This window comes from Acipenser ruthenus, chromosome 1, assembly GCF_902713425.1.
Source record: "Acipenser ruthenus chromosome 1, fAciRut3.2 maternal haplotype, whole genome shotgun sequence".
Lineage (NCBI taxonomy): Eukaryota > Metazoa > Chordata > Actinopteri > Acipenseriformes > Acipenseridae > Acipenser > Acipenser ruthenus.
In genome coordinates, this window is record NC_081189.1 from 114,571,653 (window position 1) to 114,588,682 (window position 17,030).

The window sequence follows — 17,030 nt, forward strand, 5'->3', positions numbered from 1 at the left end:
GCTGTTTCAGAAAAATGTTGTACACTGTAAATGCATTTGTTCATGCCTCTCTGAAGTTTAGAACATGCAATATTACCAAGTCATGTCCCTGTTTGGGTGGTACTGGCAGCATTTTTTTTTTTTTTTTAAGAATATTTCTTTCTTAACTGCTGGAAACATATTGTGCCACATCTGTCAATGCCTTTTTCTTACTGTATATAGTTTCCGCATCAGAAAACAGTAATTTGGTGCAAAAAAGAGCCTTTGCTTGATGTACAGTAAAACACACTGGTTATTTAAAACTATTGTGTTTGTTAACTCACCAGTTTGTCCCCAGCAAATACCACAAGCCTGGGAGAATTGGACTCTAAACAGAGTGTTTGCCAGAAGATTCTGAAGAGATGTGAATTTGCCTTCCAAGTCATATTTCTTTGTCATCAAGTTGTAATCTAAAACACAAATAAAACCACATTTCTTGCACATCAACGTAAAATGTGCAAGCTTTCCACATTATCTAAGCAGCACAAGTTTGGCCAAAAGTTTTGCAGCACCCTATAGAATTAACTAATTTTGCTTCATAGTGGAATGAAACCTGCTGATACATTAACATATAGAATTACATACCACTTTGTAGTTTTCCATATACTTAACTAAAAACTGACAAAAATTTAAATAATTGACATTTCAAAATGTAACATGAATACTGTACTACTATTACGGATTCCAGTAGACTTTTGCAGTATCATTGTGTAGTTATTTTTGATTACATGACGTAATATAAAATACCTCATTTATGTTCATATGTTTGTTTGGTCAATCCTATAATTCTAGGTGCTGCAAAACAGACCTATACAGACTGATGGACGGATTACTCCATATATCCACAGATCATGATACTTGCATGCATATAGGTAATGTAAATATGACTACATATATCCATTTATCCACAGTGGGGGATGAGTTTGTTTTAAAAAAAAAAATGACACTTCAAAATAGGATCCCTTCCTTACCTCATTATCTGTTTCTCGCACAGTCACTGGCGGTGTTTACATGCAAGTTTTAATCGCGCTACTATAGTGCATTCATGACGTGTCACGCGCAAATGAGGTATGATTGTGCTTGCTCCAAAAGTGCACGGCAAAAAAGTGTGTGACTCAAGTGTCATTACACTTTGGTAAAGCACGGTAAAGTGCGCGCTAATTGGCCTCATTATCCCATAGCAACAAACTCCACAGTCGTGCAAAATACTTAACGATAGACTTTCATAAAATAACACGATACCTCCTCCACTTCCCCTATGTAAAAGAACGCTCTTCTCTGGGATACAGTCTTTCTGTCCTCCTCTGTGGCGTAAGTAAGATTTTCCTTATCCCAGTCTTACTAATACAAATCAGTTAATTATCCATCCATCCATTATTATCAATCCGCTTCTCCTGATGAGGGTCGCGGCTAAATTATATATAAATTGCATATAGAGATGTTGATTTATACCATTATTTATTCATTTCAGTGTATTATGAACGATGCATGAAAACTACTAGATCGTTATGACCAGCATTGTTATCATAATAATAATATTACGAATAATGTAGCTTTTTTCTCGCAGGATGTTTCAAGCTTCCACCACTTCTGACAGCACGCAACACCAGACTGACCAATTGTGAATTGTTTCACAGTCTCTGTTTTACATGGGAATCCTAAGAATAATTTCTGGAAAATAATAACATACCGCACATTGCACACTTAGCCTCAGCCACGCGTAAAAGGGCTTTATCTCCCCAGCCACAGTAGCTAGAGCGTCCAAACCAACTTTGGTTTCACAAGTTCTCCTTTACATGTGAATCAAACAAATAAATTGTGAAAAACAATAACATACCGCATATACGCACACAGCCTACCTGACACAGGTAAAATGGCTTTATCTCCTCAACCACAGCAGTTACAGCGCTCAAACCAACTTTAATTTCAAGGATGCCAAATGTGAATTGTTTCACAGTCTGTGTTTTACCTGTGAAGCCTAATAATAATCTGTGAAAAAACAAATGGTTGGGGATATCAAGCCATTTTACGCATGTCAGACTAAGTGTGTGCGCATATGCGATATGTTTTGTTTTTCACATATTATTCTTAGGATTCACATGTAAAACAAAAGCTGTGAAGCCATTCACAACTGGTCTTCTTTAAATTAAAGTTGGTTTGAACGCTGTAGCTGCTGATCCAGAAGCATCGTCTGATGCGCCTGGAGTACAGAAGGATGTACCGTCTGATGCACGTACCGCTGCCAGGCAGGATCGGCAATACAGCCACCTTTTGGAAAGGCTGGACCACGCTGATCAACAGCACCAATAGATTGCGTTGAATGCCGAATTTCTGCGCACAATACGATTCCTTTCCTGCAAACCCATTGCATGGGACTGAAGGAGTTCTTCCCATACAAGACTTAATCTAGCCAGTGTTTGTCTGCGTCTTCTCCATCCATCCATTTTTGTTGCAACTACGTTGTAAGTAGGCCTATGATTTTATATGCCGTTATAACTAATTAGCAAATACACACAAATTATGTATTTATTATATTAACAGCGTTTATGTAAGTTTCCACGTTCTGCATAATTAATTGTAATATTTCAACAAAGTACCAGTGTTTTAAACCAACACATCATGAGTTGTTTTTAATATATTTGTTCCACATTAACGCATATTTGTGATTATTGAACGCATACTACTTTTGTTTAGCACATTAACAGTTACGCAGTTGGCTAAGACTAATATAAATGGGTGTGTGAAAGGACATCAGTAGCCTAAGAAGCATAAGAAAAGCAGTAATGGGAATTGGTGAGTGCTGTCGGTTTTTGTACACATGCTACTTCTACCATTTCTAGAACAACTAATTCTAAATAATAATAGTAATAACTATTATTATTTTCTTCTTCTTGGCAGCATGAATCGTTTTAACTGCAAGCCCTTTGCATTCTAGACAGATGGGGGTAACCTTCTCTTCATCTCTGCCTAGCGCGTAAAGCCTCATGTAAACCCCTGTGCATTATTTGAACGATATTCTTTATCGCGCAGCATCGCTTTTCAGCGCGTTTGGTGATATTTAAATAAACCCTCCCGTTATTTTATTATTAATGAGGTTGTTTGCATTTGGACGACTAAATTCTCTCTCTAAAATAAACTCTCATGTAAACGTGGAAGCAGAACTGTCATGACCAAAAAAGCGCGAGAGATCTGTTGTCACGCTTTTCAGTTTTTGCTTGTAAACTGCCCCACTGTCATACCATGGTTAGGAGCAGAGTTCTGAAAACCCTGTTTACTGACATCCCAGAACTCCATTTTAAAATACCCTGAATAAAAGGATGTCTTTGTTAGTGAACGATTTTATTGCGTGTAAAATTCTAGTGTGACATACAGACAAGAGTACAGCATATATGCTCTATATTATAAGTTGTTGTATAATGTGGTGATACGCATGCCCACATCCACTATATTCCCCTGCATGGATATGCATCCCTATAGTATAGGTGATAATAGTAGATGCCTTCAGGAAACTGTTTTAGTTTAACAAAGTATTCTCTTTGATATATCTGCAAAATACATACAAAAACAGGCTGTTCTTGGATTTCCAGATTACTTTTTTTTCACACAGTATTTGTGGTTAGTTGTCTATATAAAGTTTAGCAGAATGAACTCACCAGCAACAATGGTGTCAGATGGATTCTATAAAAAATGTCTTATTTTTCCCTCTATGTGAAAGAATATGGCAGATGACAAAGTGATGTAAGAGATCAATATAAATCCATTTTTTTTTAATGTAAAAAATGTACATTGCTACTACTTTGCAGAAGACAGTAAGTGGAAGTGACTGCTGTACTGTATATTCTCGACCAGTCAGGAGCTGAACCAGAGTTTTATACAGATGAATTGGTGCTGCAGAGAAGCATGTTGATATGATGTGATGTGAGAAATAAACACCTGGCAAAAAACCACCTGTCCAGCAGAGGAGGTAAGGTGTGTTTTTGTGGGGTTTTTATGTTTGTTTTGTTTTGTTGAGAGGAAGATGGAGCTGTTATTTTGACTAATATTGTAACTACATTTAAAATGAATACTTTATACCCTATGAAGTTGGGTGTGTGTGTGTGTGTGTGTGAGTATATATATATATTCTGTCTGTTTAATATCCCATGAAATGCGTTCTTAATCGTTCTATAGTATTCTTTCTTATGTTTAAAAGTCACCAGCATGTTTTACTGTACCTTTTCAACCTCCAACCATCCCACAACAGATTTGTGGAAAAAATTATACAAGCACACAGCAGGTACACAATCATATTTATTTATTTGAATATATTCTTGCTAGGTTGTAAAAACTAAACATGAATGTCTTTGAAAAATGTTCAAGATAGAAGGAAGGGGAATGTAGGCTTTCAGCCCTTTCAGAGTGTAAATATGTCATCAGCCCTGTCAGAGTGTAAATGTCACACTGTTTTGACTTTGTTAACAAAAGAAGGAAAATACCTCTCAATGTAGCAGTTACTTCTCTCACAGCTATGTATAAAATGCTTGAAAATGAAAGCTTCTTTACAATATGTTTTGCACACAATACAATACAATTAAAGAGAAGTTTTGAAATACAATGTGTTCAGAACATAAAATGTACATTCTATTTACAAATATTTTATACACTAACATTCTAATCAACTTGCATTATCATTGCAGAGAATCAAGCTGCTAATAAAGCTGAATGCATTTTAAAAGAAAAACATGGATACATCTTTCACTAACTATAAAACAAAGCTGTTCTTGTTAGTTGTTACCTAACTCAAAATTCTGATTATTATTTTTAGTAAAATCATTTTTGTAAAAAATAAAAATAAAAAAGAAGCCTGTTACTGATCACCATAACTATAAAACACTCAATAGTGCTGAATTTAGAAAGACAAAAATAAACTTAAGTTAAATGACAAAAGTCTTTTCAATGTATTACGTTTATTTTAGAATTTCTAAATACCAGTTGTATCAAAATGCTCTTTCTACAAATTCAAACAGATACTGGCATTCCTACAACATGATTCCTTACATTATGTGACAGTGCTGTAAACTCTGCTAATCATTCAGCATGAAGTGTTTTTGTAGCTAAAATCATAACTTATCATGCATACAAAATTATACATGTGGTAACTACAGATGTTTGTGCCATCTTTAGATGTTTGCAGTACAAAATACTATATGGAAGTCATGTATGGTACTCTCACGATTACTAATCCTGTATGGTAGTCTCACAGTTACTGATCCTGTATTGTAGTCTCACGATTACTGATCCTGTATGGTAGTCTCACGACTACTGATCCTGTATGGTAGTGTTTTTACAACCTGCAAATGTCAGAAAGGCTGGTATAGAAATGGGAACTTTACAGGTGTACCTTGTATTAATATGTATTATTAACTGAAGTCTGAAATTAACAAAACATGCTCTACTGGACAGGTTAACTTTATAGGGCATGGTTTAATTTATTTTTGGAGATATCTAAGAATAGCGCTGTATTTGTGTGTGTGTGTGTGTGTGTGTGTGTATAAAAACTTTGTTAATGCATCAGTTAGGGTTGATATTAAAACGACAAAAGTAGGGAAATGTGATGTTAAGGTTTTTAACCCTAACTGCATTCCCTCCCACCTCCTTACAAGCAGTAGAAGGGGCAAGGCAACACAAGCAATCAGACAGCCATCATCAGTTAAGACGAACAACATACAGCTCTCTGCAGATAACACAAGAGACATCCATCATCATGGTCCACTGGGTGTATGACCTCTAAGTGCTCCCTAGAGACCTACTGGGAGACTGCCGAGGTTGTCAGGGAAGACGCACTGCATAAGGATGGATATTTACAGAACGCATGTGTGTGCTATCTGCCAACATAGTCCTAAAACACTGGAGAATACAGAACATACTGGTATTACAGCACAACATATACAGCCCAACTGTGATGGTGAGGCCATCCCTCCCATCAAACTGTATTCTGTTGCTCATCCAGTATGACACTGAAAAACTCTTGGCTGATCCGTGTTGTTGGTGCTGCCCTCTCAAACTGACATGACACAGCACATTCCACTCGCCCATGTAAACACAGTTTCATAACAGTGTACCTCATACACTTCCGTTTTTGCAGGTGACAATATCATTGTGTCATACATCTGTCGCATGGGTGTCCTGTTCTTAAAGTGCTCCCATCCCCCCCTATCCATGTTACTATGAATGCTAATGCCGGCCCATCACCCTTTCCTCCCTTGTACAAAGACTGTACTATGCCATTGAACATCTGCAATTTCATACAACAGAAAGTTATGCTAGGACATAGATTCATATTACAGCAGTATTGGTAGTCCTTCTGTCATGCACCTGTGTCTCACGATTTACCATACACTTCCCCTCATCATCTCCCCACCTACATGTGCATGGATGATTCTGTAAGTTTTAAATTTGAATAAAAGCAAATGTGTCCCGTTATGTTAGACAAATGTTGCATAATACAGTTACTATATTTGTATAATCAGCCACATACATTTTGGAAAGCAAACGTCTTTTTATTAAATTGATATACGATTAATAAAGAATAGTTGTACTAAGTATGTGAACTGGAAGAAACATACTGTGAGTGCACGATCTGAAAACAATGGACATGTTTTCGGAAGTATTTTAGTTAACACATCTAGCAATAAAGTAGAATTCAAAAGCAGACATTGGGATACAAGAAGTAGTGTTAGTAGTTCTATGTTATTGTAATGGTTTGTGGGTTTCTGCATAATTTTAGAAATGGTATTGTAAATCCCTGCATTATTAATTTTGGCCAAAAGAGAGATATTCTACATTTTGTATCGCATGTTATTTTCAGTAATATCTATCCATAACATTGAAGAAGGTACAGCCAAAACATTTGTACACTTGACACTGGAGCACATTTGGTAAACGTATACTTTGCCAGGATAAGCCAGGGATTACCCCTTAAAAGGTGGTTGATGCAATGCAGTTGGTTTCCTTGTACTATTAAATGATATATGTGGCATTTCCATGTGGGATAGGTTCCTCCAATCAAGTCCTTTAGTTACTTAAAAGCTTTACCAAATACAGAATCTAACATGTGCAATATAATTAAAATCTATCACAATAAGTAAAGAAATAAAAATAAGTTAAACTGCACTAAAGAGCACCTTTGTGTATCTCAAAGTTTTTTTTTTTTCTTGAATGGTAATATACCCACACACAGGATATAAGGTGTACAGCAGCTTAAAGGATACATATCCCTTGGTTTGTGAGGGTCCAGTGACGTCCATCTTCAGACGCAGTTGTCAGGTTCACACTCCTTCTCGTCCTCGAGGTTTGGACAGGCCACACCGTCGTTGGCGGGTTGCAGACTGATGTAGCGCGTTCTGTGCTTGGTGCCTGTCTGGCCACACTTTCCTTTGCACAACCCCCAGGGGGACCACGTGGAAACTTCACAGTCAAGAGGTGTATCTGAAACCACAAGGTACATGGTGAAAAGGAGCTAAGCTTCCTCCATTTGTGACTACTGATGCATAAACTAAATGCGATGGAGAAAAGGGGTCCAGGATAGTCGTTAAGCGCATGCAAAAGCATTAACTCATACCCCACATTGTGAGAATGTGTCTGAATGCTCATTGTCATGACCTAAATAATGTAAGTATCATAGCTTGTGTCAAGGGATTTTAACCAAAAAACAAATAATTGGCAAGCAACACCCCCTTGGTCCACTTGAGATGGAATGACTCAATGCATACAAACAGGTAATTGCAACTACAATAACATCTTTGTTTCCAGTAAATGATAATTACATAACCTGAAACAGGCATGTAATAGGCATTTGCAGCTGTATTTTATACAGCGTTCCGGAGGGTCAAATTAATACCAGATTAATACCACCCCCCGTCATCATAACACAACCTACTTACAGCACTGACTAACAAACATATTATTATCACATATTATCTCACTAAACTGACACCAGTATTTTAATGCAGTAAGTAGGCTGTGGCTTGTTAAAGACAAAGGATCCTCCAGTGGCCGAAGCCAGCCACTAATACTGGGTTAGCTATGAAACTAGTCTAAATAAAAAAACTGCCCTTATTTATTTCAGAATGCCCTTATTTAATGCCCTTATTTATTTCAGAAAAGAATGTTCTATTTATAACTGCATGGAAATGTACAGGTATTTATTTTGTTATATAGTTTTTTTTATTTTTAATTATTATTATAATGAAAGGTACTGTAAAATAGGGTTTGTTTTCCGGTTATATTCCTCTTTACAATAAAATTAATATATATGTAAATACATTTATCTTATTTGTCTGATCATCCTTCAAAGTCTCCATTTTACATTACTTAACTGGCTCTCAGACTGGTAGTTTGAGTCGTCTAAAGACCTATTTGTTTGTGTTAGCATATAATAATACTTTATTTTACTCATACTACAGTTTTTTTTACTATTAAAAAACCTGTTGAGATCGTCAATGCAAGTACAATGTTGTTCATCCAATATTGCAATGTCGAAAATGTGTTTTTTGAGGGTGGCTATGCAGTAGCTATGCAGTAGGGCAGCAGTGTGGAGTAGTTTTTTTTTTGCCCACCTTATGCAAAAATATTAAATTATATACTCAGGATCGAGAGCTTGCTTGATTCATAGAAGGGATCCATGCAGTGTAGAGTAGTGGTTAGGGCTCTGGACTCTTGACTGGATGGTCGTGGGTTCAATCCCAGGTGGGGGACACTACTGCTGTACCCTTGAGCAAAGTACTTTACCTAGATTGCTCCAGCAAAAACCCAACTGTATAAATGGGTAATTGTATGTAAAAATAATGTAATATCTTGTAACAATTGTAAGTCGCCCTGGATAAGGGCATCTGCTAAGAAATTAATAATAATAATAATAATAATAATAATAATAATAATAATAATAATAATAATAATAATAATAGGTATATTAGTATCCTTTGAGGGTTTTCAACGTACTTGTCAGTGACTCTATTTCATTGCCTATAGGGATGAGATTGGATTGGGACAGGTCTTTAGGCAGGCTCATGATATGGTTTCCCTTCAGCTTCGTGACTGTGACTCTCGCGATGGGAGGCAAATGCTTCAGTCGGGGATAATAGAAGGAGTTTGCTGGGTGGCTTGGAAATGAAGAGGTTATCTACGGACAGAAGGAAAAAAAAGCATTATTCATTATGCATGCATTGTTACTGACTATGGACTAAATATACAGAACAGTCAAAATACAAACAGAATGCTTGTGGAAGAATAACATATATAATTGAATATGATTGCCAGATATGTCAGCTTTAAAGTAAATGTTGATATGTCTGAAAGTTTACTAATGTTTTGTGCATGTTTCAACTTTTTTGTGGATGTATTGTTTAGTCTCTTTTGGGGAGGCCGCACTGTGGTTGATCCCTGGAGCCAGCATCGCAGCCGTTGTGTGTACTGATGCGCTAGGGAGGCAAAATAAGCTGATCCCTGGAGCCAGCATTACACTTCAGCCATTAACACCAGACAAAAGGATATCTACATCATCACATGGAAGGAAACGTAAATGGATGGAGACACATATAGATCACATTAGTTTACTGTAAAGCTACGTCTTAGTTGGTGCTTATCTTGGCGAGAGCCAAGCTCAAATCAGCATGAAGTTTTAACATCTACTCTCGTGTAATGGAAATCTTGGCCGTTTGAACTTTAAAATAATTATATAACTCCCTAGCATCCAACTACCCCAGTTTTCTTACTGTAAACTTTATGTTTTCAAAAACATTTTTTTGTTGCTGTTTTACCTCTGACTTAATTGCTTTGTGTATCAAAAAGGGTCCCCTGAAGAAAGAAGAAGAGCGCGTTCTGTGTAGACTAGAGTCATGTAAGGAGCTCTGCAAGACTACATCCAGTTTGACAAGAGATACAAACACTGATAAATCACAATGTAGAATATTTTTAAATAGCACTTTGATGTTATTTTATTTATTTGTTTATTTAGTAGACGCCTTTATCCAAGGCAACTTACAGAGACTAGGGTGTGTGAACTATGCATCAGCTGCAGAGTCACTTATAATTATGTCTCACCCGAAAGACAGAGCACATGGAGGTTAAGGGACTTGCTCATGGTCACACAATGAGTCAGTGGCTGAGGTGGGATTTGAACCAGGGACCTCCTGGTTACAAGCCCTTTTCTTTAACCACTGGACCACACAGCCTCCAGTGATATAGTATATATTTTTTTCCTTTGTATATCGTGTAATTTTAAGGCCATTGCTATGGCGATTATTAGCTAAACATACAAGTAGATTTTATTTATAAATACCTGTATTCCCTTTAAGAATGTATATGTCATTTAAACCCATGTATAGCCTAGTGTTTGTTAAGTGGGTTCAAGCCTAGGCTATGTAATTCACACCATTTGTATCTATCTCCTTGTCAACTCAGTTTTAGTGAAATTGTGGCCATGTCATCTTGTGTACATATGTCACATAAATACGCATTCCTAAGTGCATGCTCTCCACGTGCTTGCACTGGCATTTCAATGATGTTTGACCTCTCTCATTTATCATTGCAATCTAAACCCCAAAGCTATTGTAAACCAGGTTTCCAGGCTTATTTCAGTGCAAGAGCTTGAAGAAGAGTTCGGGAATCTCTGCCTTGAATTCATAAAGCATTAGCACACAGAAAAATGCATGCATAGATAGAACTACAAAACACATGGACTGTCCATTACTAGCAGCCCCGCTTGAAGACTTTGCTTTGAGGTTGCATCCTGCATAACATATACATCTTGGTTTTTACATTTACAGTATTAAAAGCTTATTTGGATACAGTATTTTGCTTTTCTGGCAAAAACAAAAGTGCATTTAATGATGGTGTGTTTGGACATGTTTGTTTGTTGCCTCGCCTCATTTGTTTCTTTTTTGCTTGTGGAGTACCTCACACAGTGACTTGTATAGTATTTGGCTTGAAGCTTTGAGTATTATTATGAATATCAATAATCTAGGCCTGGGATATTGTAAAAATAGATTATGCACAGATTACCTCAGTAACAGTGTCCTGTGGTATGGTTGCGAAGTTTGGAGATGAAAAGGTGAAGCCACTGTCTGTGCCTGCGTCCCATGGGTAAAGGTCCAGGGACAGCTGCTCTTTCCACTGATCCCCCTCACACAGGTTCAGACTGTCCACACCTACAAACCAATCCGGGCTGGGCACGATCCGTACAATGAAAGAGAGCTGCAAAACGCAAAGTTGGGCTTGTTTAAATTTATAGTAGGTGTAGAGGATGGACTCTCTGCATTAGAGACACTTGCACATTCATCTCTATTTTATCTTTCTATCCTGTGGGAACTACAGTATGTAGTGTACCATGGGTCATTGGTGCTATAGCAATATACAGCTAGGGTCATATTCAGAAACAACACCTGAGTGTTAATGCTCACTTAAAAGTGCTTTCTCAATGTGAAAAAAAACTCAATAACCTTTTGAGGTCTTGTTGGTTATTATTAGGTCTAGAGGCAGATTATTTGATGTGGGAATTGCCCTCACTTTATTAAACTGCTCACAGGGTCTCTTCTGGGGTTATCTCGGCCGTGTGCTGATTGACAGCTCTGTGATCTGCAGCTTTGACTCCAGGTCACTTCGTGTATATGGTGAATAATACCCCTTTCTCAACCTGCAGTTTTAAAACATCACCTCAGAAAAGGATACATTTATTAGTAGGCTCAAATTGATCTTCTACTAGTCTTTAATACCAATATCTTTGTAATCTATATGAATTCCACAATCAGTGCAAAACTTCTGTTGACAGACATACAATCTCAACCCATGGTAGTTCTGGGGTTCTTTTGGCATGTGAAACCTTGTAAATGGGCCTTGTTCCCACCTATTAGCACTGCTGGCCAGCCTACCATTCTGTCAGATCATTTCCACATATTGCAATGTCATTATTCGCATGTGCCTGAACAGATCCAGCCACTCTAAAGTCACATGCAAAATCAGGACATTAAGAGAATTAAGCTCCAAAAAGTGGTATTTTATTAGCATATTACAACCATGTATTGTCAGGATTTAAAACTGCCCCTTTTTTGACCAAAATTGTCTTTAGGCCATTACATTGCTTATGTAATACATCCAACAGAACTCACACTGCAGAAAAAATATCAGTCGTAAAAGGACCTTTTTGGTCGATAAAATGTCTTTACTGTATGCAGCTGATCCTTTGTATCCGTACAGTGCTTGGCTGTTCAAGTCTATAAAGAAGTCCTGGCAGCAGCAAAAGGTTTCTAATACAAAGAGACAGCATGATTCAAGGAACCTTGAAAGCCATTCATTGCAGCTATTAAGTGGGGATTATAAACAGTGTCACAGAATGAGAATAGCTGATGAGTAAATCAGGTGAAAAGTGTTGCTATTTTATGCAGCGTGTTTCTTTACCTTTTTTATGTTGTGTGAACAGATTTAAATTTAATTTTGCTGTCCACTGATCATGTCAAGTGAATTCTCCTCACCAATACCAGCACAACTGACACTATTCCCAGAGGTAGTGTTATCTGCTTGTGACTTTTGTTCTGCAGGCATTGACTACCTCTGAATCAAGTCTGTGTGAAACTTCTCTTTGCAAACGTGATTGACTCTCACAACTATCTAAACAGATGTGCTGCTGAATACTTTCTCTCGCTTTAGTGAGACAGGGAACATTTGTTTTGGATTAAAGACTGATGTGAGAGATCCCAGCTGCTTTTTAAATGACTGTGAAGTTCCACCGGCAAAAAGAAATGATTTAGCGATGCTATTTAACTTGGGGAGTGTAATATGTATGCAGAACTTTGAGGTAAAGGCTTCTGTAAGCATTTTGCTTTTTTTATCTCTAAGCTTGAATGTGCCTAAATTAATGGATTTTGGCTTCTCTATGCAGTTTTTGTGTTTGGAATACATTTGCTATGATTTCATATTTTCGATATGCTAGTCTCTGTAGTATGCCAGTGGATTGATAAAAGGAAAATGTGAAGTGGTCTTAACATTCTCTTTCCATATAATTAACTAAAATAAGACACGCACTGCTTTAGCCATGCATTTTCCATTTGATGCAACTATTTCTTTGTCATTCTGTGATAATTATTGTTTGTCGAAGTACATACATACTGTGTCCTGTATTTAGTAAAAGTATTATAATTACAGAACATAAAACACCAGGCTTTGAATTACAGTATTTTGGTTCACTTTGAGATCACACTGTATCATGGTTTGTCCATTAAACTAGGCAGCGTGTCACAGGGGCGTTATGTCATTGCATTCTACTGATGTCAAGCAGTCATAAAACTCACAGTTCTGATCACAACCATGAATTACAGCCTTTTCTAATGGGCAGAGTGTGGGTCACACAGGCTAACCATATATACAATGTTAAATACATAAGTACCATTCATTTTGCATCATTCTACATAAATGATCACCTCAGGAATTCATCCCTCACATCGCAAAAGAAGTGCGGTATAATATATAGCTACTGCATACCATTGTAATAATAACATTATTACTGGCATACAATTTCCAGAGGGAAGCTGGAGATTAAACTGTCTAAAAGCATCAGTTTACTTTTAAAATACAAATTATGTAAATTACTATATTAGGGTATTGCAACACTCTTTGACCAAAACCAAATGTGGGCTGTAGCCTGGGGATGTTTACAAGAGGAGAAACATGACCCATTAAATCCGTATAGAGAAGATACTGTTGTTAATTATTCCACCCACAGGTCTACCTCACTGAGCAAGTGGGTTGTTTAGAGCCATGAGCAGAATGAACACAGCATTCCGTGAACTTTCACTGAGTATTCTGTTTACATATTAACAAGTACAATGAATGGATAGTCAAATTCAATCACAAATGATGCATACCTATGTGTACTACTGGTCACATGTGTTGAACTTATTAAGATTTACAGACATGTTCAGAAACAGTGTCCTAAGTTACTGTTTTTTTTTTTCTTCACATTTCTGAATATAGCTTCCAGTTGTTTATTGCTACAGCAAAAATGATCCATGGTGTGTTAGTGATTCTTTTTTAAGTGTAGGTTTATTGTGTTGTTTACCACAATGCCACAAAAAAAAAAAAAACTTACTAAGGAGTGCCTTGCAAAGACCTCAAAATCGGCTGAATTCTGGCCAGTCCCACTGGTGATCGCTGGGGCAGAGAAAATCCCATAAACACTCTGAATCTTCTCCCCGGCTGACTCCACCTCCTTCATTAACGTCCAGGCTTCTCCTTTCTCAGTAAACTCTCTCACTCCGGTACTGGCATATTCATTTCTTTGCCATATGTGGTAGTCAGAACTATGAGTTACAGCTGTTGAGAGATGTTGAGAGATGTCTGTTGTTAGATATAGACTCAAATGTGATTTTATTTCTGGGGGTATTGCAAGTATTATATGGTTTTATTCTCCACTGATTCCCTAATTTAAATACAAATGTAAGGTGATTCTTCTGGCTGCTTTCGTTCTCACAAACGGAGCCAAACCCCCCATCTTTTTTATTTTATTCCACCTAAACAAGGAAGTAATTCTAACTTAAATCATAAACTTGCAGCTGCCTTTTAATACAGTTTAGTAATACCAAAACAGCATGTATTTTATGATATACTCACTGCTTGCTGTTCTTTCCTTAGTGCTTAGCTAGCCCTTTTTTTACTGGGTATGTCTCTTTCCTGCACTGGGGTTGCCCATGGGAGGCATTGCACTGGTGACATCAACCCTACTGTATGCCTAAAGCTTTTCAGTATCTAAGTTGGCTGCTTTGTTTTGTACTTTAAACAGAGAAGGCTAAACCTATGGATACATACATATTGCATGGTCAGTGACTTTTAACATGTTGCTGTCAACATGACCTGCGCAGTTAAACAGTGCTTGCATTGAACAGTGCAATGCTGCAGTCCCTGAATGTAAAAAATGTAACCTTAAATGGCCTTATTATGAAATGTAACTTCAGCAATACATTATTGTGATTTAAAAAAAACACACACACACAAAAAAAACATGTTCTACGTGACACTTTAAATGTGTCATGAATTCATGTGTTCATTCATATGCCCGAGCATGTGACTTGTAAACACACATACAATCAAACCTTTCTGTTGATGTTTTCAGTTTCTTGTTACAGTGCTTGTTTGTTTGTTTGTTTTTATTTGAAATTGACCTACCTATGATTGGTGACCACTGTGCCGGGGGTCTAAAGAGAGGGTATTGCTTTGGAAAGGCAGTCTGACTCCACTTCCCTGTGAAGGCAAGTCTGTACTTTGCATGGCCTCCCGCTGTGCAGACAGGATCCACATCTACAGGCAGGGCACTAGCACAGCCCAGCACTGCGAGGAGGGCAAGCCAGGATACTTGACTTGGTTTACAAACAGACATCAGCTTTTCCATGATTAACCAGACTGTGGATCGAAAGAGCCACAGTTAACTTTAGGCTGCATGACAACCCCTATTAAATTCACGTGCTGGGGGGAAAGTTTGGGTTGAATTGGATTGACCTCAACAGTCTAAATTATTACAGGATTACATTATTATGAATAATAAGGAAAGAATTTAAGTTGTGCTGGCAGCTGACTTAAAGCCAGATTTTAACTACTCCCATTAAATCACACTGTAAATGTCTTAACATGAATGTATAATGTACAAATAGATTGACTATACATATAAAAAAAGGACCACTTTAATCAATAAAACACCTTTCTCAACATGTTTTACATAGAGAGTGTATATAAATATCCTATATAAGTGTATAAATGTACACATTTGCATGCAAAATTAAGTGACATGTTGACACACTAAAGGCAAAATGCCATACGTATTATACATGTTGCAAACCAGAAAAGAATAAAAAAAACGTTTTTGTATTCAAAGAGAATTTGTTTTTTAAAACATTTACAAATGCATGCCTGTGAAAGAAACTACATAAAGTATTTTGGATGAATGGAAAATAAATGCACTTCTAATACAAAATTATTCTAAAATGAATCCAGAAATCACAAAATGCTCCCTGAGATTACAAGAAAATTCAATCGTGAATGATTTCAATTTAAGGCAGGAACATTTCCAAAGTTTTAAGTAAATCAATGCAAATATATGCAAAATCATTTATTGCACTCTGCCTTTCACTGACACATCAGCAAGAAATGAACAGCTGTGTCTTGCACTGCATGTAAATGTATTACAGCTATATCTGTACATATTTATATTTGAAGCTTTCTGGAAGTTACGTGTAAACAAATTTAATTTTATCCTAATTATATTTAGTAAAAAAAAAATAGAAAACAAAGAAAAAAGAAAGTAAGGTAGTATATGATAAAAGCAAGTCGAGAAAAAAACACTAAATTGCTGTACTTACTTAATGACCTTGTTACAGAGAAGCAGGCAGGAGATGGGAGCACCTGTGGCTGGGCTGGCAGAACACAAGTACTGCAGGAGAGGACAGTTAGACTCTGCTATTTATGCCTTTCCAGAGTCTCTCAAGTCAAACAGTTATTCTAACCTTTTGACCCCCCCCCCCTTCCTTCCCAGTCTCAGAGATACTTTCACCAACACTAGCCTTTCTTCCTTCATCAGCCCTGTCTCACACAGCTCCAGATGCTTGTAAATTTTTTTTTTTTTTTAATCTCTCAGCCTGTGCAAGTTAAGGCAGCATTCCCTGAACTGTGAAGGCTTTTTCTTATGCCTCAGCAGCATTGTGTGGAAGACTGAAGCTTTCTGCTGAATAGACTAGTTTCCAGACTTTGCTGCTAATTACTATTTCGAACCGGGGGACTGCCAGCAGCAATTCTAACCCACATATGTAGAAAATCATGCAATACATGCTGTCGTAATCATTTCTCTGTGTTCATGCTTGTGCCACAGCAGCTTTTTCCACTTTAGCATTCCTTTGTTACTTGATTTGTTTTTTGTGATCTGATTCTACCCTAAAACAATCAATGATCAGGTTTGGGTTTTTTTTTGCATTGATTTATTTATTAATGATGATAAT

At 37.1% G+C, this 17,030-nt stretch overlaps 1 protein-coding gene across 2 annotated transcripts; it reads right to left on the reverse strand.

The window, feature by feature from the left end:
• Positions 1 to 4,295: 4,295 nt before the first annotated feature.
• Positions 4,296 to 16,737, reverse strand: LOC117420393 (spondin-2-like). 2 transcript variants are annotated; one of them, XM_034033814.2, is made up of 7 exons: positions 16,398 to 16,737; positions 15,211 to 15,444; positions 14,138 to 14,361; positions 11,059 to 11,250; positions 8,998 to 9,178; positions 7,269 to 7,485; positions 4,296 to 5,814 (listed from the first exon to the last, which is right to left on the reverse strand). In XM_034033814.2, the coding sequence occupies exons 2-6, from the start codon at positions 15,431 to 15,433 to the stop codon at positions 7,307 to 7,309; spliced, it is 999 nt and encodes a 332-aa protein (XP_033889705.1). In that variant the 5' UTR covers positions 15,434 to 15,444; positions 16,398 to 16,737; the 3' UTR covers positions 4,296 to 5,814; positions 7,269 to 7,306. The 2 variants fall into 2 exon arrangements, with proteins under 2 accessions (XP_033889705.1, XP_033889704.1); XM_034033813.3 differs by having other exon boundaries at positions 4,296 to 7,485.
• Positions 16,738 to 17,030: the final 293 nt, after the last annotated feature.

What these genes read in the sequence shown, in the direction of transcription:
- LOC117420393 (XM_034033814.2), bottom strand. Translation starts at nt 15,433, where the DNA reads ATGGAAAAGCTGATGTCTGTTTGTAAACCAAGTCAAGTATCCTGGCTT. An exon ending in TCTTTGCAAGGCACTCCTTA is followed by an intron (nt 11,251 to 14,137) that starts GTAAGTTTTTTT and finishes TGCGTTTTGCAG; the next exon opens with CTCTCTTTCATTGTACGGAT. An exon ending in CACAGGACACTGTTACTGAG is followed by an intron (nt 9,179 to 11,058) that starts GTAATCTGTGCA and finishes TTCTGTCCGTAG; the next exon opens with ATAACCTCTTCATTTCCAAG.